Source organism: Talpa occidentalis, unplaced genomic scaffold (assembly GCF_014898055.3).
Source record: "Talpa occidentalis isolate TD23 unplaced genomic scaffold, MPIMG_talOcc4v2.1 talOcc4.15, whole genome shotgun sequence".
NCBI classification, from domain to species: Eukaryota; Metazoa; Chordata; class Mammalia; order Eulipotyphla; family Talpidae; genus Talpa; species Talpa occidentalis.
Window position 1 is genome coordinate 44,307,029 of NW_023601543.1, and position 25,027 is coordinate 44,332,055.

The following is a 25,027-nucleotide window of genomic DNA, read 5'->3' on the forward strand; positions in this document are numbered from 1 at the left end:
GGGAGAAAACAGATAAATAGGGTCATAAACAAAAGAGGAGAACTCTCAACAGATTCAGTTGAAGTCAAAAGAATAATCAGAGATTACTATGAACAGTTATATGCAAACAAGTTGAACAATTTAGAAGAGATGGATAATTCCTAGAACAATATAATCACCCATAGCTTGATAAAGAAGAAATAGAACACCTAAACACACCAATCATAAGCAGTGAAGCTGAAACGGTAATCAAAACACTCCCCTAAGCAAAAGCCCAGGACCAGACGACTTCACAAATGAATTCTACCAAACGTTCAGGCCTATCCTATACAAACTCTTTCAAAAAATTGAAAAAGGAGGAATACTACCAAATATGTTCTATGAAGCCAACATTACACTAGTACCAAAACCAAAGACAACACACAAAAAGAAAAGTACAGGCTAATCTCTCTAATGAACACTGATGCAAAAATCCTCAACAAAATCCAACAGAATCCAACAATGCATCAAAAGGGTAATACACCATGATCAAGTGGGATTTATTCCAGGGACACAAGGAAGGTTCAACATCTGAAAATCAATTAATGTAATCCAACACATCAACAAAAAGAAAAATAAAAACCATATTATCATATCAATAGATGCTGAGAAAGCATTTGACAAAGTTCAACATCCAGTTATGATGAAGGCCCTAGAAATTCTCAGGATAGAAAGAACATACCTTAACATGATAAAAGCCATATACGACAGAGGCCTCCCCAGTGGTGCAGCGGGTTGAGTGCTGCACTGTGCTGTGAAGCTGTCCGCAGTCTCTGCAGCGTGGGTTCAATTCCCGGCTGACCAGGGAAATTCCCATATGGTGCAACAGACCTCTCCTGCCTCACCCCCTGCTCCAATCAGCAGTGTCTACAGTCCATCTGGCCGTTCTGCTCCCCGCTCTCTCTGGTGAATTCTCTCACCCTCCCACACCTCTGATCTGTACACTATTTCTTTCATAAATAAATAAATCTTAAAAAAAAAAAAGCCATATACGACAAACCCACAGCCAATATTATTCTCACTGGTAAAAAGCTGAAAGCCTTTCCTTTAAGATCAGGAACAAGACAAGTGTGTCCACTCTCACCACTGCTTTTCAATATAATACTGGAAGTCCTAGCCAGAGCAATAAGACAAGAGAAAGACACACAGGGAATCCAAATAGGGAAAGATGAAGTAAAGCTATCACTATTTGCAGACAATATAATAATACACATAGAGAACCCTAAAACAATCAACCAGTTTAGTAAAGTAGCAGGATACAAAATCAACACACAAAAATCAGTAGCCTTCCTATATACAAATAATCCATCTGAAGAAGAAATCAAGAAAATCGTTCCCTTTATAATTGAAACAAAAAAAATCAAATACTTGGGAATAAACCTTTGTAGAGGTGAAGGACCTCTACAAAGAAAATTATTAAACACTGTTAAAAGAAATAGAAGAAGACACAAAGAAATGGAAAGACATTCCCTGCTCATGGATTGGAAGAACCAACATTATTAAAATGGCCATCCTACCAAAAGCAATATACAGATTCAACACTATTCCAATAAAAATCTCAATGACATTCTTCAAAGAAATAGAACAAATATTGATGAAATTCATATGGAGCCACAAAAAGCCTCCAATAGCCAAAGCTCTCTCCTGATGAAAACAAAGGAGAATGGAGGTATCACATTCCCTAACTTCAAACTACACTACAAAGCCACAATAATTAAAACAGTTTGGTGCTGGCAAAAACAGACACATAGACCAATGGAACTGAATAGAAAGCCCAGAAATAAAGCTGCACATATATGGACAACTAATATTTGACAAAGGAGCAAAGAATTTGCAATGGAACATGGACAGTTTGTTCAATAAATAGTGCTTGGAAAACTGGACCACCATAAACAAAAGAATGAAACAAGACCACTACCTCACACCATGCACAAAAATCAACTCAAAATGGATAAAAGAACTGGACATAAGACCTGAAACCATAAAATATATAGAAGGAAATATAGGTAAAACACTACAAGACATACATCTCAGTAACATCTTTAAAGACTCATCACCCAAAACAAAGAAAGTCAAGGAAAAGATAAACACCTGGGATTATATCAAACTGAAAAGCTTCCTTACAGCAAAAGAGACATTAACCAAAACAAAGAGATATCCCACTGGTTGGGAAAACATTTTTTGCACTCCATACAACTGATAAGGGACTGATCACAAAGATCTACAAAGAACTCACCATGACTCAACAAAAACAAAGTAAACAATCCAGTCAACAAAAGGGCAGAACAACTTAAAAGACATTTCTCCAAAGAGGAAATGCAAATGGCCAACAGGCATATGAAAAAATGTTCAACATCCCTTATAATCAGGGAAATGCAAATCAAAACCACATCGAGATACCACCTTACACTACTAAGAATGGCACATATTAAAAAAACTACCAACAACAAATGTCGGCGAGGATGTGGTGAAAAAGGAACTCTCCTACATTGCTGGTGGGAGTGCAAACTGGTCCAACCACTATGGAAAGCTGTCTGGAGGTTCCTCTGTCTACTAAAAATGGAGCTACCATACGACCCGGCAATTCCACTCCTAGGGATCTACCCAAAGGACACAAAAACATTGATTCAAAAGAACACCTGTACCCCTATGTTTATTGCAGCACTATTTACAATAGGTAAAACCTGGAAACAACACAAATGCCCAAAAACACATAACAGGATCAGGAAGATGTGGTATATATACACAATGGAATATTATTCATCAATCAAAAAAGATAAACTCATGCCATTCACAGCAACGTGGGTGGAGCTAGAAGGAATTATGCTCAGTGAAATAAGCCAGAAGGACAAAGAAAAATATGGGATGGTTTCACTTATAGCAGGAATATAGGGGAACCAAATAAGACATCAGGGTAAAAAAAAATAATAGTACAAAACACAACAAAGCAAAAACAGACAATTATAAATCAGAGACATCCTGCAGGGGAGGAGGAGGCAGAGGGATCAGAGGGAGGGAGGGAGGAGCACAGGGGACTGAGGTGATGGTGCACGGGTGCATTGGTGAAGGAAACTCTATGGGGACTACACCTGAGGGGGCGGGGGAAGCAAATATTGTTTAAAAATGAACAATGGGGCCTCCCTGGTGCCGCAGGGGTTAAGACGCAACCCATGAAGAAATCCGCAGCCACTGCAGCACAAGTTCGATTCCCGGCCGGCCAGGGAGAAACCCACATGATGGGACAGACCTCTCCTGTCTCGCCCGCTGCTCCCCTCAGCAGTGTACTTCGGTCCGTCTGCCTGTTCTATTCCCCACTCTGTCTCGGGTGAATCCTCTTACCACCCTGTGCATCTCTGGCCTGTACCCCAATTCTTGTATAAAAATAAATCTTTAAAAAAATAAAAAAATAAAAATGAACAATGATGTAAAAAATTTTAAAAATTATTAAAAAGGGGGAAAAATGTACAATCCACATAAAATGTTACATAATTCAAAGATACTAAAATAGTAGTATAGTGGGATTTTGGGAGATTTTAATTTTTTTATTAATTTATTTATACAAGAACTGGGGAACAAGCCAGAGGTTCAGGATGGTGATAGAATCCACCAGAGACAGAGCAGGGAGCAGAACAGGCAGACGGGCTGAAAACACTGTTGAGGGGAGCAGCAGGTGAGACAGGAGAGGTCTGCCACGCCATGTGGGCATCTCCCTGGCTGGCTGGGAATCGAACCGTGCTGCAGAGGCTGTGGACAGCCTCACAGCACTGTGCTCAACCAGCTGCGCCACCGGGGAGGCCCGATTTTATTTTTTTAAAAAAGATTAATTATTTATGCTTACAAGAGGTGGGGTACAGGCCAGAGATGCAGTGAGTGAGAGGATTCACCAGTGACAGAGTGGGGTACAGAACAGGCAGACTGACTGAAATACACTGCTGAGGGGAGCAGCGGGTGAGACAGGAGAGGTCTGCCGCGCCATGTGGACTTCTCTCTGGCTGGCCGGGGATCGAACTCGTGCTGCAGAGGCTGTGGACTGCTACATAGTGTGGGGCTTAACCCCTTATGCTACCAGGGAGGCCCCTGATTTTATTTTTTTCTTCACACTTTCAGTTCTTGTATTTTCTTCTTCTTCTTCTTCTTTTTTTTTTTTTTTTAAAGATTTATTTATTTATTTATACATACAAGCACTGGGTAGTCAGAAGCGCGGGAGGGTAAGAGAATTCACCAGAGCCAGAGCGGGGAGCAGAGCAGGCAGAAGGACCGAAGCACACTGCTGAGGGGAGCAGCGGGCGGCAGGAGACGTCTGCGCGCCATGTGGGACCCTCCTCCGGTGGCCCGGGAGCAGCCGGGGATCGAACCGGTGCTGCAGAGGCTCAACCGCTGTGCTCAACCGCTGTGCCACCGGGGAGGCCCCACAGTATTTGGTTTTGATAAACCTTTCCCCTAAGTACAACCAGGAAAAACTAAATTTGGCTCATAGGAAATTTCACCAGTTCACCATTGGCAGTGGGGGAGATATTTGACTCTGAGGTTGGTGGCTCACTGTGGGGGCAGACAGGGAGATGGGAAGGGAGTTGCGGTCAGGGCAGTACAGCTGCGGACTGGCACAGGCTGTGTGGGCACATGGACTGTGCGTGGGCAATTGTTCACTGAGTGGGCAGTGCAGACATACATGCACACGGTTGCTGGGGCTACTTGTTCAGTCTTAGAGACTTTGGCTGGTGGAAGCATGGGTGGCAGAGCTCCCTCTTCCCGCTCTATTGGGAGATCAAAGAGACCTACTGCAAGTAGCAGAGGAGAGGGCTCCATGAATCAGTGACCAAGAAGAGGCAATGCAAATCTCTCCACCTGGAATAACTGTCCTTCACCACCAGGACTGAGGTCAAATATTTGGACTTCAGCATCCCTTGCCTACATCACCTGCTACCAAGTTTAACGAAGCAGATAAGCTAACAAAAGTAAAGCCACAGCACCCCAACCAGAAATGTTAAATAAGGGAACATACGTACCTAGGAACCTCTGAACGCAAAATGGAAAAGCCAAAAAAAAAAAAAAAAAAAAAAAAAAGAAATCCAGGAACCTATATAAAAGACACAGATTCAAGGAGCTAACAAATATTTCAGAATTACAATCTTTTTTTAAAAAAGATTTATTTATTTATGCATACAAGAATGGGGGTACAGGCCAGAGGTGTGGGGTTGAGAGGATTCACCAGAGACAGAGCGGGGAACAGAATAGGCGGTCTGAATGAAATACACTGCTCAGGGGAGCAGTGGGCGAGAGAGGAGAGGTCTGCTGCGCCATGTTGGTTGCTCCCTAGCCAGGGATTGAACTCATGCTGCAGAGGCTGCAGTTAGCTTCATAGGTTGTGTCTTAACTCCTTGTGCCACCAGGGAGGCCCCCCTTTTTAAAAAGATTTTATTTATTTTTATACAAGAGCTGGGGTACAGGCCAGAGGTGCGGGAGGTGAGAGGATTCACCAGAGACAGAGTGGAGAACAGAACAGGCAGACGGACCGAAATACACTGCTGAGGGGAGCAGCGGGTGAGACAGGAGAGGTCTGCTGTGCCATGTGGGTAGCTCCCTGGCCGGCCGGGAATAGAACCTGTGCTGCAGAGGCTGCAGACAGCTCCACAGCACTGAGCTCAACTCTCTGCGCCACCCGGAGGCCAGAATTACAATCTTAAAGAAACTCAATGAGGTCCTAGAAGGTCAAATACAGAGAGGTGGGTTCAGGATCTCAGAAGAGATCCAGGAAGAAAAAGAGTTCTTCACTACAGAGTTTGAAGATATCTAAAAAACGCAAAAAGAGCTACTGAATGAAATGAGAACAAATAGGGAAAACATATTAAGTAGATTTAAACTGGCAGAAGAGATGATTTAGGAAACTGAAGATAGAAATGTACAAATGGCACAAGTGGAAGAAGAGAAATAAGATTTTGGAAATGAAGAAACTCTACAGACTGTAAACATCAGGCTCCACTAGAAGAGGAAACAAGGACAATGGGTCTTCCAGAAGGTAGAGAGAGAAGGGAACAGAGAACCTATTCAAAGAAGTAGCATCTGAGAACTGCCAAACCTAAGGCAAGAATTAAACATGGGTGTCCAGGAAGCTGAAAGAACACCCAGTTTTCTAAATGTAAAATGACTTACGCCAATACATATCATTGTTAAACTATCAAGTCAGTGATAAAGAAATCAGAATGCTCAGCAGATACTTGCATGGCTAGGAGAGTGGAATGACATTTAGTTTTGAAAGAGAAAAATTGCCAGCCAAAAGCTAGCTGGAATATACCAACACTAGAGCTCCCCAAGAAAGGCCGAAAGGTGTTCTTCTACAAGAAAAGTAACAAAACAACAGAAAGCCTTGAGAAATAAACAGTAGGTTAAAAAAAGAAATAAACAGTAGGTGATAAATAATACTATGAAATCTTTTTTTTAAAGATTTATTTATTTATACAAGAACCGGGGTACAGGCCAGATGCGCGGGAGGGTGAGAGGATTCACCAGAGATAAAGTGGGGAAGAGCAGGCAGAGGACTGAAATACACTGCTGAGGGGAGCAGTGGGTGAGACAGGAGAGGTCTGCCGCGCCATGTGGGATTCTCGCCGGCGGGCCGGGATCGAACCCGCGCTGCAGAGGCTGCGGACAGCTTCACAGTGTGGTGCTCAACCGCCTGTGCCACCAGGGAGGCCCAGTAATATGAAATCTTAAGTAGAAACAAGAATACTGTGAGACAACAACAACACACTAAAGGGGAGAAGGGACAGAAACTGCATAGTCAAATGATGTATCATTACCAACACACACACAAGACTATTTTAGAATAGGTTTGATATAATCCTCATGGTAACCACAAAGTAAAACTCAAGACTGCATACACTTAGAAAAAGAAATGAAGAAACTAAATCACCAGGGAAAGCCGACAACCAAAAGGCATATAGCAAGCAACACATGGAATATGAAACAATAGAACGATAAATCTACCAAAAAACCCCTTCAAAGAATAGTAGTAAATAAGCCTTATAGATTAATAATCACCCCAAACATGAATTGTCTGAATTTACCAATTAAAAGATACAGAATGACAGGCTGGGTGGATAAGCATGAACCATCTTTACCATGTATACAAGAGACTCAGAGATCTAAAGACAAACACAGACTTAAAGTGAAAGGCTGGGATAAGGTACTTCAAGCCAGTGATACACAGAAAAAGCAGAAACTGCTATTTTTTTATACCAAAATTAGACTTCAAAAAACCAAAGAGGGTAATTAGTGACAAAGATGGGTACTATATAATGATCACGGGACAGACAATTCATTAGGACGTTCTAACAGCCATTCATATTTACAGACTCAACGCAGATGCACCCAAATACATAAAACAACTATTCATAGAACAAAAGTAAAATATTGACAACACAATGGCTTTCTTTTTAACTGTACTGTAAGAAAAACAACATAACCTGAGTTTCAGGACAAGAGGGAATAGTAAGACCATGACAAAACAGAAACGCTCCACCTAAAAGGGATGGATTGCTACTCACCTCTTGCTGATTGTTCAAATGTGGAGTTTTCCAAGTGAAGTGAGAAATCTGGATTTCTATGTGAAGTCTTAGCTTTTAAGTACTGGTAGCTAATTCAAATATGTGACAAAATCTCGCAGGTCAAAAGGACACGTCTGTCTGTGGATTGGCTACAGATGAGTTTGCAACTCTGATCTAACCAAACTTTCTACTTTGTGGATGAAATGGATAAAATCAGGCTCAGAATATTCTGATTTTTGCTACATGTCACTCAGGTAAAAGAACAGATTACAACTCAGATTTATGGCAATTATCACTGGGGAATTGTAGTAGTCCCCAGAGAATTTCTAACAATTAGGTAAGCAGAGTATTGAAGTGTTAAATGTTATCTAATGGCAGCTTTAAATGCATGTGGTTTCTGTCCTCTGATATAAAAACATAAAGTAGAAGTATTTCCCACATAGCACATCTTCTACGTCCAAGAAGTTCTCAGTGAACAGTGTAGATTTTTGCTTCACCCATATAGTAAAATTTCAAAAAAGAATTTTCCGAATAAAACATTATGAAACTTGTCTGTCGGTTTAAGTGTGTCATCTCTGCTTAAAAATGATGCAATTTAAAGACCTTTTGAAATATTTAACAATTACCAAAATACCAGGAAACACTGAGCAGTCTTTTTCTGTTGCACTTTGCTGTTTTGCTGAATTTGCAAAAGTTTGGCATAAGTTTTAAAAAACCTATTATTGCATGTTAATCAGCTTGAATAACAAGTCCAGTTGATGTTAACACTTGAACTTCTTAAACAATCTACTTTTAAAATTCAAATTTTCTAAAGTAGCTTCAGATTTCCATATTTCATGCACTATAATTTATGCTCAGGAAAGTGAAATCCACCTCGACTGTAATTTTGCAGCTCATAGACAGGCGTGCAGGGCAAATGCAAAGTTTTTCAGAAACAAATTCCTATTTAGCCAAACACTGGGCAGAACAAAGGCCCCCAAAGCTAACATACAGCATGAATTACTTACATGGTCAGACATAACATTAGCAAATGCAGGAAGGATCAATGTGCCAAACACATTTTTTAAAAGGAAGCCTTAAGTAATGATCTCATAAAGATGAAAAAATATTGACGGGAAGGAAGGAGGGAAGATGAACCAAACAACACACAACTTAATTCATTAACATAGATTTACACTTTATTGTAATTTTGCATCCTGAGATAATAAAACTTTATATCTAACAAGTGAACAACAACAGAAGCAGCAGTGAAAGTTTCAGAGAGGCAGATATCCTTCATTTTGGCACAGCTGTATATAGGTTGAGTTCTTCCAAGGGAGTCACTCTCAAGGGAGAAAAAGGAATTCATTCCACAGGCTATGTAAGAATACAAGATGCATGAAAGTTCTTGGTTTGAGTGGACATGTCCACTTTTATTCTTTTCTGGTAAAGCTGTCCCAACAGGAATCCTCTGCCAAAAAGTAGAAATCATAGGCTTTTCAACCAGATAGTTTGATCACCATCTGCTTTCTAGCTACCCGTATTTCCTGTTTTTGCAGCCGAGACTCATATTTGCATGGTCAGTTCAAGGATGTCAAACTAGCTTGTAGATTATATAATTTCAAATATATGTAACTTGTTTCAAAGTCCAGGCATTAAAACAATTTTACACTGATTGTTTACTAGAAAAATGGAAAATTAAGCCAAGATAAAAGCAAGCAAGCAAGCAAACAACAAAAAGCAGGAATAAAAGGAACATTTGAGAAATTATTGCCTTCATACTGAGTTTATACACAGAACTATTCTGAGACGTGGAAAATTTTACTCCAGTGTTAGAACATGATATAACTTTCCACATTTGCAATTCTGTGTGTGTATTACTCATACACACCCCAATAAATTAGTTAGGTCATCCGGAAACAGAAAAAAACTGAAGGCAAATTCTAATCAGAAGTTACATAGCTCAATCTAGCCAAACACACGGACACACACGGACACACACACACACACACACACACACACAATCCAGCATTTCATTATTTAGGGACTAAGTAAGCAACATGTGGACGGGATCAAATAATCCTAGTTCTTTCGTAAAAATGGCTCCCAACACTTTTACCATAAAGATCCCTTTATTATTCCTTCCCCATGTTTTCAAGTATTTTATTTACTAAATTGCATGTAATAATAGGCTTTCTTATTTTTTTATTAATCAAAAACATAACCACCATTTACAGTTTCTGATCAGTGTGTGATAACCAGTGTTAACAGACAGAATTGAAAAAATACAGGCAAGATGCATGGAAATGCAATGTCTTAGTTGGTTTGCACAGCAGGGTTGTGGGTTAAATGTATGATTTCTAGTATACTTTTTGAAATGTTGAAAAGTTTCAATGATGCCCCCACTGCTGTCTTTATCTTCCCCAAGTTGGGAACCACTGGTTTACATCCACCTGCTTTTCCTCCCTAAATCAAGTATTAACATAATAACACAATTACTATGTTTAACACATAGGGGATTGGTAACAAATTTTGCTATTGAAAACATAGATTAACTACAACATTCATTCTGTAGGGTCTAACTGAGAAAAAAAATATAACATAGATTAAAAGAAATCTATTTAGGAATTAAAAAAATTATGATATCCAGTATATCTTTCAGTCAACTTCAAAAGCACATTAATATATGAAAAAAAACCTCAATTCACCTGTGAGGTAGGTCCAGATTATTGTCCCCACTTCCACAATGAGGACATGAGGTACAGAGGAATTAAGCAGCAGAGGCTAAGAATTAAACCAGAAGTGACTTGGGTTCTTGAATTCCATACCTCTTTCCTTTCCATCTAATATGATTAACTGGTTCCAACAGATCCTTTTGAGGGTATGGACCTTAATAAGACACTGAAGCAGATGTTGGATAGGATATGAACTTATTTTCACATCAATGTCAAAGTGGATCCTCCCATATCTCCATTGTTGTCACAGCAATAATTCTTGCCTGGATACCAATTACATTCCACTTAGGCAAAGCCTACAGACATCAGTCCTCAGTTCATAGGGAAACTACATTCGTTTTTATCACCATGGAAGGACTGAGGTCTAGCAGGCATCAGGTTTCTTTTGAGTCTGTGTGATATAAACACACACCAGATAGGAGACAGTTGGCGAATCAAACTTTAACTGAGTGCAAGGCACTGTGAGAGTGTCCACCAAGGGTAGCAGATTTGAGAAAAATGATTCTGATACTGTGTAGAGGAAATATTTCCTAAGTATTCCTAGGATCACAGAATGTTTAGTGATCTCTGATTTCCTGTCCAGCTTTAGGTTCACCCCAGATTTTGCAGATGAAGACTGACATGTAATTTAAAATGTAATTTAAATGATTTGCCTGGAGCCCACAGTATTAGATCATTTCCTCACATAGTATGAATCTGAAAAAATCCACAGAAAATGGAGCATATCCTCAGGTTGCCATCATCTAAATGAAAAGGCTGGCTCAGAATCAGGAATGTGAAATTTGGGACAAGAATATACATATATTATGTAGTGTATATGTATATATACATCTCCTTGCTTTTAGTCCATGTATCATATGAACAGGTATTATTAATAAAACCTATTCCTTTTCTATGGAAAAGTTTCCAATAGCTCACCATTGAAAGGAACCTGAAATGTTTGAAAATTGTTGCAAAACAGATTTTTAAAAAAGTTTTATAGGCAGGCATAAAAGGACTTAAATTTCAATGAATTGATCTTATTATCAATTTAGCAAAAAGTACTTCCACAATGTGAAACTGCTCCAATTAACCTGGTGTAGTAATTCCATATCCTTCTATATCAATACAGTCAATTTTGACGAAATATTTTTTGGGGCTTTATGTTCAAGCAGTGAGGTTTGATTTTTTTGTTAAGTGGAAGTTTATTTGTAAACAAAATAAAATGCTAATGATTTTTTAAAGCTCTTACACATTTGTTTAAGGGCTTATATATGTTATGGAACTTAACTCAAATTATGAAAAAACAAGAATACATTTCATTAAAAATGAAATATTAACACAGTTTAATTAACTGCTCAGACATTAGTGTTTATAGGTCATAATATGAGTAGCAAGTACATTAAGCACTTAAGTGGGTTTTGGTGGGGCTTCAACCAAAAGCAAATTGTTCTTTCAGAACCATGCTAAAGCTCATGTTTACAAGCATTAGAATTATACTGTTTTTTTAAAGTGACTGATATTTTCTGTAATATTTTGTCATTAATATTATCACATAATTGGAGGAAAATAAGGAAACAATAGAAATAATAGAAGAAATGAAATATGCTATTGAAATATTTTTACACTTTAGAAAAGGAGGTTTTAAATCTAATGAGCTACTAATTCACCTATTCTGCTTCCTTCAACATAAAATGTTATCTTTGTTCAGAATAGACAAGGCACTTCTCCATCTACTACTAATGTTCGACTACAATGATTTTTTTCCCTAAAATTAACAGAGGGGAAGAAGGGAACAAAAAGTAGCTGGAAAAGATTAAAGATTATTTCATTTTATATACAATTTAGGGACTTAAAGGGGGAATGGGGGTGGAGATGTATAAAAAAAGTTAGAGAAAGAGCAGCTTTAACTTGTGACCTCAAAGCTTTGTTAGATTTATATACTTTGGCTTAATACACATTATTTTCTCTGCAAACTGCCATAGCAGGTTTCATAAAGGAATACTACATAAGAAAGAAATGAAAAATGACTTTCTTCAGCCTAAAAACAACTGTCACAAAATTATTTTACTAACTTGATAAAAATATCCAAGTGTGTTCTATCCTGAGGATAGGTGGGAGAGATTAATGACCAGAGTGTGCTCTGCCATTTTAGCATTCACTACTGCCAATTCCCTTGAAAAGAAAACAAACCCCCCAAAGTACTCCAAAATACCCAACTGCGACAGCTCTGTCCAAATGAAAACAGTTTGAAAAAGCAGTCATACAAGAAAGAAAATAAGAAATTTGGGTATTTTCGGAGTAGTTCAAGAAAATAAGATGAGTCAACCAGCACAATGAACATTAAAATGATCAATTTAAGAGTAATCAGAGTAGGTTTTAAAATGAAGTTTACACAAGCTGGCAAATGGTTTTTTATTACAAATACTACCATAACTTGAATTATACTTTATAACCAACATATACACTCTATTCCTGTGTCTCAGTATTTGTTTCATGGAAACAACTGACTACTTTTTGCTGTTCTTGAGCAAAACCAAGTGTGATTTATACACAGCATAAAAGCTACTATGGCCATCCTATGGCCAAACTGTATGTTTACAGAAAAAAAGATTTTATAGTTGACATATAGAAATAATTATTTTATCAGTGACAATGATACATTTTGTATTATGCTGGAAATCAATTTTGGTACTAAACAGTCACAGTTTGAAGCATAAAGACCTGGTGATATTAGCGGGAACAGGAACCACAAATACAATTTGCCCTGACCCTAGTAGCTATATAACAAGACATCTGATACGCATTTTCAGAGATTTCTATCGTGTCTAGAAAAATACACCTTCAGTTTTGCAGCAGACAAATGATATTTGCAGGCACACACAATATATTTAAAATTAGAGATTCTGGGTGGCTGGGTGTCATGTGGGTAATAGGGTTCTACAGAGAGAGGTGGAAAAGTGTTTGTGCAAACAATTACAGTCACTTATCAAATAAACTCTCTTTTTTCCCTCTTCTTTGTCTGATCCAGGACTGTGAATTTCGAATTAGTTGTAAATTTTAAAAGTCTTTAAAAGGCTTGAACTTGTATGAAGAAATTATTGTTCTCTTCACTGGCATGAATATTTGCTTAAAAAACTTTGCTAAAAACAATAAGAATAAGGTAATAAATATCATTCAGTCCCAGACACTTTTATTTTTAGTACTATGAACTACAAATAATGCCTGCATATAGGTATACATTTACAATCGAATTAACATCATAGAAAGCTTTCATTGTGTTAAAATTTCAAAATCTAGAAGAATTAGTCTGCGGTGTTCTCACTCATTTTAATTGTGAAGAGAAATATGCACATATCAATGAAAAGGCTCCATGTGTGGTGAATTTATAAAGTAAAATAATTTTGTCTAAATATCTGTCTTTCTTTATTAATAATATCCAAATATTTTAAAAAATCCTCAAAAGAGGATTGTGAATATTTTAACAATTGTAAATCAGCCACTAAATATATTCTTTAGGTTCAGTTTCTCAATTACTTCTCTCTCTTTTCCAAAGTAGAGTATCAGAACATCCAGAAAGGTGTTAGCTGTGGCTTTCATGGGGGGGTTTAAGACACCTCCAGAGACAGCTAAAATCTTGAAATACCCCTTAAAGGTCATAATTGCGTATTTCCAAAGGGGGAAAGGATATATAGAGGGAAATAAATGAGGATAGTGAGACTGTGAAATGTGTCAGATAGCTGATGAATTCTTTTCAGGGTGAGAGTGGAGGACAAAATGGAATTCTTGAATTAAATGGAAAAAAATAAGGTTCTTGATTTCAGGTGCAATGCAGAGTATTTCAGACAATGACGTCAACTCTAATCCACTTGTTACAAAGGGCAACCTACCCTCACACCTGAAAATTTTAACATGTTTCTTATGGTTTTGCCATAAACAGCATGTTAACAGTCTATACATTCAAAAGGATGCTTGCAAACTTCATTCATATTAAAATCTATGCAGAATTTTGGCAATACAGTATGAGTAATATTACATTCTGTAAACCATGGCATATCACATTTTACATTATGCAAACAGATAATATTTACAAGTCTTTAGGAGTTTAAATACTTTATCTACTAACATAAGTCATAGCAAAGTGCAGGACAAAAACAGTGCTATTAATTGCATGTCCTTTAAAAGCAGGTAAGAGTAAAACCATTTCTAAAACCTACCAAAAGCTTATTTACGTGTCCAGTAGGGATTACAGAGCATGAAGTCGCCTAGAAAAATGATGCATATTTAGAAACGGTGAGTATGAAAATTATAAGGCAGCATGCTCAGAACAAGTTTTTGTTTTTTAAACACCAGCACTGATGTTTAATCTTTAGTGGCAACTATATAAATATATATACATATATGTGTATACACAGACATACACACATATGTATATACACACATACATACATACATGTAAGTGTGTGTATTTAAAAATTGAGAGTGCAAAACACAAGCCTCATTTAACAACAACAAAAAAAAGATGTACAAATTTTCTTCCTAAACACAAATAAAAGAGTGAGGAGAACATTCTACCATTATAAAGAATAAGTTGAACACAGCAAAGGAGGCCATCTTCATTCCAAAATCATCTACAAGGCACTAAGGGTAGGAAATGACAGGTAACAGAAGTGACTGAATAAAATTCCTCAGTCAGGTCGGAAAATGGGATATTTTGGTAAGAATTCTATTAATATTACCTGTAAAATAAAAACAAATAAAGAATATATTGACAATTTTTATTTACTATAATTTATATATAACCCAGAAAGTCTATAATAATTTTTCACAGGATTATTTTTTGATCCTGTACTATAAATTAGTAAAGTATATACAATTATAAAAAGAACATATCACAAGTTATCTTTAGATTGACAAATTAAATTGGCAAACATAACTATGTATGGCAGCTAACAGCTTTTATTACCTGATTTATCATAACTATTTGTTTAGGTACAGGAAAGCAAACCCTACTGCATTATCTTACCCTTCTCAACCTTCTTCTTTCCCTTTATTTTTAGCAGAGTGAAAGGGATTAAAATTGTGTTATGTAGATTAGAAAAAATACCTTTACCTATATATTTTTCAATCAAAGCAGCTGATATTGGCCAAGTATTACTATCTTTGACAAGTTTTTGAGAAAAATACTAAAATGTCCTAATGAATTACAACATTTTAATTAAGATAGATTTGAAATAAAATTAAAAACCTAAGACATTTATATATAAATTTATATAAGTTTAATACATATAGTTTATAGTTTTATATACTTTAATATATAAAATACAAATGACAATAGTTTATTTTTTATTTTATTTTATTTTTTACTTTTATTTTTATATTCCCATACAATTGCAACCCCCTTATTTTCACCCCAATCTCTCCTTTCCGTGCCCCCCCCATAGTGTGTCTCTGGTTCATAGTTGTTTGTTGATTTTGATTTTTCCTTTCTTATAGTTATTTTTTTTCCTGGTCCCTTATTTAGGTTTTCTAGATTCCTACTATGAGTGAGGCCATCTGGTATTTTTCTTTTTCTTTCTGGCTTATTTTGCTGAGCACGATCCCTTCCAGCTCCATCCATGTTGCTGCAAATTGCACGTGTTTATCTTTTTGATTGCTGAGTAATATTCCATTGTGTATATGTACCACATCTTCTTGATCCAGTTAATTGATAATAGTTTAAATAAGGTTTTGTCTATAGTTAATTTTAAATTTGTGGTCATTTGCACATTTTCCCCAAAACTATTTAAAGTGGAGAAGGAATTCATAATAATCTTTACTTATGAAATGGAACCTGAATGTTTATATTAAATATATAATACATGTCAGCAACTTGAAGCTTGGATACATTTTACATTGTTTTGAATGTTAGGATTTATCACATTGGCTATATGTGAAGTTAATGTTTTAGGATTAAGATTGCATAGCTTTCAGTAAAAGCAATTAGAACCTATAGTTTCTTTATAAAAGTTAAATGTCAGCTAAGAAAGAAAAGTCAAGTATAAACTCAAAATTCAGAAGTCAATTCCATTTTTATAAGAATTACATGTAGAAATACTTTGTTCAACAGCAGCTGTGTTCAGATATGTAGTAGTTTGCAGCTACATTAAAAGAAGATTAAGGCTGTACAATGCTTTTTCATCAGAGCATACTAGTTGAAGCTTTTCTAAGATCAAAATAATGCTAGCTTTCAAGATATTTCATATTGGCTACTAATCTAAAGAAGGTGTAAGGAAACATCTACTTTTCAACTAACAAAAGTTCAGGCTGAGCAGAAAAAAGGTAAAAAGAGGATCTGATAAATGATAACAGTAAAATGTAACACTTAGGAGGAATCCAAAAATGTTATTAAAAGCAACCACATACTTACATATTCCATCATATTGCTAGTTTCGCATTTCCTTTTAGTCAACTTCCAGTGCAAAGCAAGCTAAAAAAGGATAGTTTGTTAATAATTTTGATACTGACTTATGATATTTATAATAATTATTACCTATACATTTGAATAAATCACTGAGAGACATTCAGGAGCAAGTGCCAAATACAAAACACAGCTTTTAAAAATAACCTATAAGAAATATACATTAAAAATTGAGTATTAGTTCTCTAATTCGTCCTTTTGTGGCATGAAAAATTCCCAGTTTTTAAATTTAATGATACAAATACATGAATGGGCACTTAAATGCTTAAACTTTCTTACCTTGTGATATAATCTGTTGTTTTCCCATTCTAACAACTTCTGAATTGATCTTCTGGTCTAGGATAAAGAATCAAGTATTTGTTACATGATGAACTAAATAACTTTGTAAACTATGTGTATCTGTATTTTCCTGCTTCCTTTGTGAGATCCTACCATTTCTCCTATTTTCTATCAAAATCAGAAAAATGTAATGTACCTAAAATTGTCAAAAGAAGGATATTTGTGACATTATACTGTTATAGTAAGTCCCCCCCCCCACATACAGGCATACAGGGATATAATACATGGTTTTCAAAATGAAATATGCACAAATTACTCTGCCTGTGAGTCCATTCACGAGACTGTTGTGAAAGCATTACCAACACTGCTTGTAGTGCATTTATAGACCCAATTTAGATTTTTGTGTACCTTCTCAAAGGGTTACTTTTTCAACATACATACATACATATGCCAAGCTAATCTGATTTTTCATAGAAAGTTTTCCTATCCTATATCCTTATATATAACAGTCAGCCAAGGTCTATACATTGACTAAAGCAAGCCAACACATGTTAAGAATTTCAAATGAGAATTTCCATTGAAGGGAACACATTTAAAACAGCCAATCAGGAAAACTTGTACTTAGAAGAAAAATGTATTAGCAAAACCTTCATAATTAACAAGTAGTCACTTTGACTCTTACTGTAAGAGGTTTATAGGGTTTCCAATAAAAAAGTTAGTAGACATTGTTAAATTTTAAACTACTCCCTCAGGTAAATGACTTACAAACCAGGCTATATTTGAAGTGATTCCCAAAGCACCAACACAGGAAACTATTCTACATGTTCAATATGTAAGTTAGCAATCAATGGCAACTGACTTCATGAGTTCATGTATAGTGGGTGATCAATGGCAACCAACATATATATGTAGCAATACAGGCTCACATCAAGAAACAAGAAAGAACTCAAACAACCTAATCAAACATCTCAAAGAACTAGAAAAAGAACAACAAAAACACTAAAACCAGCAGAAGAAAGGAAATAATAAAAATCAAAGCAAAAATAAATGAAATAGAAACTAAAAAAACAATCCAGAAGATCAATGAAACCAAAAGCTGGTTCTCCAAAAAAATAAATAAAATAGACAAACCCCTATCCAGACTCACAAAGGAAAAACGGGAGAAAGCACAGATAAATAGGATCATATATGAAAGAGAAATCACAACAGACACAGCAGATCAAAAGAACAATCAGAAACTACTATGAACAGTTATATGCAAACAAGCTCAACAATCTAGAAGAGATGGACAAATTCCTACAACTTTACAATCACCCAAAGCTGGATAAAGAAGAAACAGAACACCTAAAGAGCCCAATTACAAACAGTGAAATTGAATTGGTCATCAAAATTCTTCCCAAAAACAAAAGCCCAGGACTAGATGGATTTATAAATGAATTCTAACAAACATTCAGAAACGAACTAGTGCCTATCCTTCACAAACTCTTTCAAAAAATTGAGAAGGAAGGGATAATACCAAACACGTTCTATGAAGCCAACCTTGCACTAATACCGAAACCGAACAAGGACAACACAAAAAAAGAAAACTACAGGCCGATCTCTCCAATGAACACTAATGCAAAAATCCTCAATAAAATTTTAGCTAACAGAATCCAACAATGTATCCAGAAGATAATTCACCACGATCAAGTAGGATTTATTCCAGGGACACAAGGATGGTTCAACATCTGAATATCAATCAATGTAATCCAACACATCAACAAAAAGAAATATAAAAACCATATGATAATATCAATAGATGCTGAGAAAGCTTTCAACAAAGTACAACACCCATTTATAATGAAGGCCCTTGAAATTCTCGGGATACAAGGAACATACCTCAACATGTTAAAGGCCATATATGACAAGTCCATAGCCAATATCATTCTCAATGGTGAAAAGTTGAAAGCATTTCCATTGAAAGACCTGGAACAAGAGAAGGATGTCCACTCTCACCACTGCCTTTCAATATAATACTGGAAGTCAAAGCCAGAGCAATAAGACAAGAGAAAGACATACAAGGAATCCAAACAGGGAAGGAAGAAGTCAAACTATCACTATTTGCAGATGATAATATACATAGAGAACCCCAAAACCCCATAGAAAAATTAATCAAACCAATCAGTTTAGTAAAGTAGCAGGATACAAAATCAACATACAAGTCAGTAGCCTTCCTATATACAAACAATACATCTGAAGAAGAAATCATCAAGAATACCATCCCTTTTATTATTGAAACAAAAAAATCAAATACTTGGGAATAAACCTAACAAAAGAGGTAAAGGACCTATACAAAGAAAACTATAAAACACTGTTCAAAGAAATGGAAAGACATCCCCTGCTCATGAGTTGGAAGAATTAACATTATCAAAATGGCCAGCCTACCAAAAGCAATTTACAGATTCAATGCTATTCCAATAAAAATTTCAATGACATTCTTCAAAGAAATAGAACAATTATTGATGAAATTCATATGGAGCCACCAAAAACCCCAAATAGCCAAAGCTCCCCTGAAAAAAAGAGAAGGGAATGGAGGCATCACACTCTCAGACTTCAAACTATACTACAAAGCCATAATCATCAAAACTGCACAGTACTGGAACAAGAACAGACACACGGACCAATGGAACCGAATAGAAAATCCAGAAATAAACCCACAGATTTACAGTCAACTAATCATTGACAAAGGAGCAAAGAATATGCAATGGAGCAAAGAAAGTTTGTTCAATAAATGGTGCTGGGAAAACTGGGTTGCTACATGCAAAAGAATGAAGCTTGACCACTACCTCACATCATGCACAAAAACCAACTCAAAATGGATTAAAGAACTAGACATAAGACCTGAAACCATAAAATATATAGAAGGAAATATAGGCGAAACACTTTATGACATATACCTCAGTAACATCTTTAAGACATATCACCCAAAGTGAGAGTGAAGGCAAAGATAAACAGCTGGGACTACATCAAATTAAAGAGTTTCTGTACAGCAAAAGAGACAGTAACCAAAACAAAGAGACACCCCACTGAGTGGGAGAAAATTTTTGCACACAACACTAATGATAAAGGACTGATCACAAAAATCTACAAAGGGCTGAGGAGACTCAACAAAAACAAAGTAAATAACCCAGTCAAAAAACGGGCAGAAGAGCTAAAAAGGAACTTCTCCAAAGAGGAAATGCAAATGGTCAACAGGCATATGAAAAAATGTTCAACATCACTTGTAAACAGGGAAATGCAAATCAAAACTACAAGGAGATACCATTTTAAGAATGGCACATATTAAAAAAACTAGCAATAACAAATGTGGGCAAGGATGGGGAGAAAAGGGAACTCTCCTGCACTCCTGGTGGGAGTGCAAACTGGTCCAACCACTATGGAGAGGTGTGTGGAGATTCCTCAGTCTACTAAAGATGGAGCTTCCATATGATCCAGCAATTCCACTCCTAGATTTTTACCCAAAGGACACAGAAACATTAGTTCAAAAGGGCACCTGCACCCCTATGTTTATAGCAGCACTATTTACAATAGCTAAGCTATGGAAACAACCAAATGCCCAAAATAGATGACTGGATCAAGAAGATATGGTATATACACAATGGTATATACACAATTACTCAGTAATCAAAAAAGATAAACTCATGCCATTTGCAACAACATGGATGGAGCTGGAAGGGATCATGCTCAGTGAAATAAGCCAGAAAGAAAAAGAAAAATACCAGATGGTCTCACTCATAGCAAGAATTTAGAAAACCTAAATAAGGGACCAGGAAAAAGACTAATTATGCTAAAGTAAAAATCAAAATCAACAAGCAACTATAAACTAGAGACACACTACAGTGGGGGAAGAAGGGAGTAGGATCAAAACAAGGAGGGGTGGGAATTGTATGGGGACTATAACCAAGATGAGAATGCATGCATTGTGCAAAAATGAAAAATGCTAGACAAAATATATAGAATAAAATAAAAAATAAAAAAATTCAATAGCAAAAATAAGAGATCATATATAAGAAGAAAAAAAAATTGTAACTTAAGTTAAAAAAAAAAACCTTTATGGTGGGGCTCCCTTGTGGCGCAAGGTGTTAAGATGTACCTTTGAAGCTGCCTGCAGCCACTGCAGCACAAATTCGATCCCCAGCCAGGGAGCAACCCACATGGCGCAGCAGACTTCTCCTGACTCGCCCACTGCTTCCCTCAGCAGTGTTTATCGGTCAATCTGCCTGTTCTGCTCCCCACTCTGTCTCTGGTGAATCCTCTCACCCCACACACCTCTGGCCTGTACCTCAGTTCTTTTATGCATAAATAAATAAATCTTAAAAAAAAAAACAAACAGGTGGGAAGAGCACAAGGGACTATTGTGATGGTACACAGGTGAATTGGTGGTGGGAATTTCATGGGGACTAAACCTGAGAGAAGAAAGCATACATTGTACAAAAATGAAGAATGATGTAAAATATATATAAAAAAGGATAAAAAGAAAAAAAATACTCACTTAGCTAGAAAATTGAAAAAAAATTAGTGTCTATGAGTAAAATGCCTTTACATCACGTAGAAAAATTGAAGTATGTGTTTTAGAAATTACAAAAAGTTATTTGTCAGACTTACAATTTAAAGGGACAATAGGTATATATTTTACAATTGCTTACAATCTAGAAATTAGAAAATTAAGGTTGTAAAGATTAGGAGTTAAACAGAATTATGTAAGAAAAGGGAAAGTAAAAAGGGATAGGAGATGTGAGAGAAATCTTAGGAAACTTTATTTGGAAAAATGACTTTGTTATAAGGGTTTCAAAAAAAATCAAGCTTTGATATCTGTAGTGTACTTATGTGAAATCAAACAAATCTCTTTAATCTGCTTGAGAGACAAAAGCATTCTTAAATTGGTCAGTTTCTGGTAAACTGTTTGTAACCTAAAGGTCTGGTTCTTTAAGGCCCCTGGCTAGCTAGAAAGCAATCTAGTCCTGTTAGCACTGCTGAGAATTGTCAGAGAAACAGATCTGCTCTTCAAATCTTTGTCACTCTGGGTAATATAGTATTTTTTTTTTTTACAAATTCTCTGTGTTAAAGTGAGTGACAAAACCTCCCTGGAAATAAAAATTCCAAGAAAGAATAGTCTTTGATGTAGTAAAAAATATGGACAGCTTTGGAAAGACTCCTGAGATACTCCATAAAATTATTTTCCTTGTGTAAAGAGATTAATCAAATTAGGGTAATTTGGAATGTTGAAACTTCATGGGAAGCACTATCATAAGGAGAAACATTAAACCTTTTTAGCATACACACACATATTAATATAAATGGTATAAAAACTATGTGAAACAAAGTTTAATATGTTCAGGTATAATATATCACTGGTTAATTGTGGTTTTTCTAAAATTCTGTATGTAACAGATTTGAGCAAACTTCCTTGTCAATTGCATTGCAATCAGATTTTAATTATGGTCACTTCAATGTCTTTTGCCATTTACAGATGCTATTATTTATTTATTTTTAATTTACTCTGCTTTGTATTTAGAGAAGTCACAGGAAAAGAACTCTGACAAATATTCCAGAAATACATGTTTATCATGGCACTGAGGATAAAAAAATTGCAGAACTCATGGAAAAACAGGACTTATAAAAATTGCTAACAAGAGACTGAGATTTGCTACATGGGACTGGATGAACTGTGAAGGACTAGAAAGATTTTTCAATAATAAATTGCATCTTTTTGTGAGCAGAACTGAAACATTCACTTTCTCCCAACACCCGCAAAATATGAATAATAGTAAGCTTATTTCTCAAGGCAATGTGTTTACTTGCATAAAACCAGTAAGACGTTTTTCTCCTCTATAACAGACCATTGGAAATATTGGTGTATCACCAATACTTTGATTGGAATGTTATATGTGAGACCAGATTGCTTTCAGGAACCCACAGATTTTAGTGCCTTGAAGAAAAAGACAGCTTGAATCTTGCTTTCAGGGTTCCAGGGCTATCAGGAAAAGGGCAAGAAAGATCACCCCTTGGTAGATCCAGTTGCCCCAGGACATTTGGGGACCTCAAGGAGATTAATGTACCCAAAGATACAGGTATTGCAGGTGAAGTCTCATGGTGAGACCCTGGCATACTCCTGAGTCCTTGTGAAAAAGGCCATTAAGAGCTCAATCTAAGAGTCCTTATGAAAAGTTCAAGCAAAGAATATTTAAAAAAGTATATGGTCATATTTTGTTCTTATTGTGTTTATACAAAAACAAAAAACTGGCCAAATTTACTGGAACTAGACTTAATCTGCAAATGACTTGTCATGTAATTATTTTGTAGAATTAGAATGAAAGGGGAGAAAAAAATCTTTTTGTGGATATCAGATTCTGGACCTCTTAAATTATTTCTGAAGTTTTTGCTCTTATAAATTGGACTGGATCCCAAATTTTTCTAATGTCTGCCATGACTTTCTAAATTAACCTTTCCAGTTTTTCTCCCAGTCTTTTTGGCTTCAACTGATTGAAAACTAAAACTGTTTTGTTTAGAAAACCACCAACAGTGAGAATGTGGAAAGTCAGCTTCAGGGAGATCAACAAGATGGCTATGAGTAAACATGACTATTGCTGTTTTTTTTAAAAATAACTGATGGTATCAAACTGCAAAGAGGGAAACAATTGTCTGCCCTCACCCCATCAGAAGATGCTTTGAACCTGAATATAGAAATTTTCTCCATTGGCTTCTTTAGGCTCTTTAATGGACCTGTGGTTTGCTTCAATCTTTAATTTTTCTATTGTTTTCCAACAAATCCCTGTGATTATTGTTTGTACCCACCTAAGGACTTTGGACAAGACTGCTTAACTGAAGTGAATTATTTGCAAGACTAAGGGACTGAATGCTGTGTCTACATCCCTGACTATTCATCCAATATTTCACATCTTTTATAGGCTGCGTAGGTCCAGGTTCACTCACTGTGTGACATGTCAACATCTTTAAATGACTGGCTTGGTTCATTGGGTAGTTAGAATGGAACATGATGGCAAAAATTATTAATCAGATTAGCTTTTATCCTTGGGGTAGGAATACTGTTTTGCCCCCTACTGCTTCTGCAATCTGTGAGCTGCTTCACAGCACTTACTTTCCCGGTCTCCATTCTAGGTGGCAAGACCACAGCCCCCTCAAAAACCCTTTACATGGGAATTAAAAACAAAACCCCTCCTGTTTATCTTCTTTTAATAAAACTTTTTATTTTGAGATAATTACAGATTCATAAACAGTTCTAAGAAATGACAGAGAAATCTCATGTACCTCCTAACCCCATGGTACCATGTTGCAAAATTATAGAATAATATTAAAATCAGAATATTACCATTGATAAAGTCAAGATATAGAACATTTTTAGCACCACAAAAACTTCTCATGGTGTTCTTTATAGCCACACTAAACAAAACCCCTCTCAGCAGGAAGCAGTTTAAAAAGATTATACCCCGTCCCATCATCATAATTTTATGAATAAAATCCCTTTTAAAGAAGAGGGGGCGACTTTAGGGCCGGAGTCAAGGGCAATGGCACAAACTCTGCTTAACTTTTAACTTATCAGTTTAGTTTAAAGCACTAAGCAACATTCCTCAGGGCCTTTATAATAAAATTATTTCTGTTCCTTCCAAGGATGCACATAACATCAGTGCCTGACAAATACCTCTGGGCCATTTTAAACCAGTAACAAAGAAAAGAGCAACCATTCCAGGAAGGTCATTGATAATCCTGTGACGAACTGCCTTAGACCACGTGTGTCTTCCCAGGCCCACACCTCTCATGTTCTTGCATTGCTTTCTTACCTATATAATCTTTCTTGCTCACCACTGGAAGAGACAGTTTCTTTAAAATACTAACTTCTGTGGTGCCACACATTAATAAGCAACTTCCTTTGTGGAAACAAAGAAAAAAATCATATAAATGGTGACAAGAAAAAGACAATCTTGCCCATATTTGCCACTTGTTTCAGCAACTTACTGTAAGTTCTAGATAGAGAA

General features: G+C 36.3%; 1 protein-coding gene across 2 annotated transcripts in view; it reads right to left on the minus strand.

The window, feature by feature from the left end:
* Positions 1 to 8,710: 8,710 nt before the first annotated feature.
* Positions 8,711 to 25,027, minus strand: part of CHIC1 (cysteine rich hydrophobic domain 1) — a 60,106-nt gene continuing 43,789 nt past the window's right edge. Inside the window, exons 4-6 of one of the 2 annotated variants that reach the window (XM_037512248.2) lie at positions 16,995 to 17,051; positions 16,665 to 16,724; positions 8,711 to 9,012 (exon numbers count right to left, since the gene is read on the minus strand). In XM_037512248.2, coding sequence (XP_037368145.1) covers positions 8,734 to 9,012; positions 16,665 to 16,724; positions 16,995 to 17,051 — 396 coding nt within the window. In that variant the 3' untranslated portion in view covers positions 8,711 to 8,733. Of the gene's footprint in view, positions 14,995 to 16,664; positions 16,725 to 16,994; positions 17,052 to 25,027 lie in introns of both variants that reach the window. The other variant, XM_037512249.2, reaches the window with a different exon arrangement.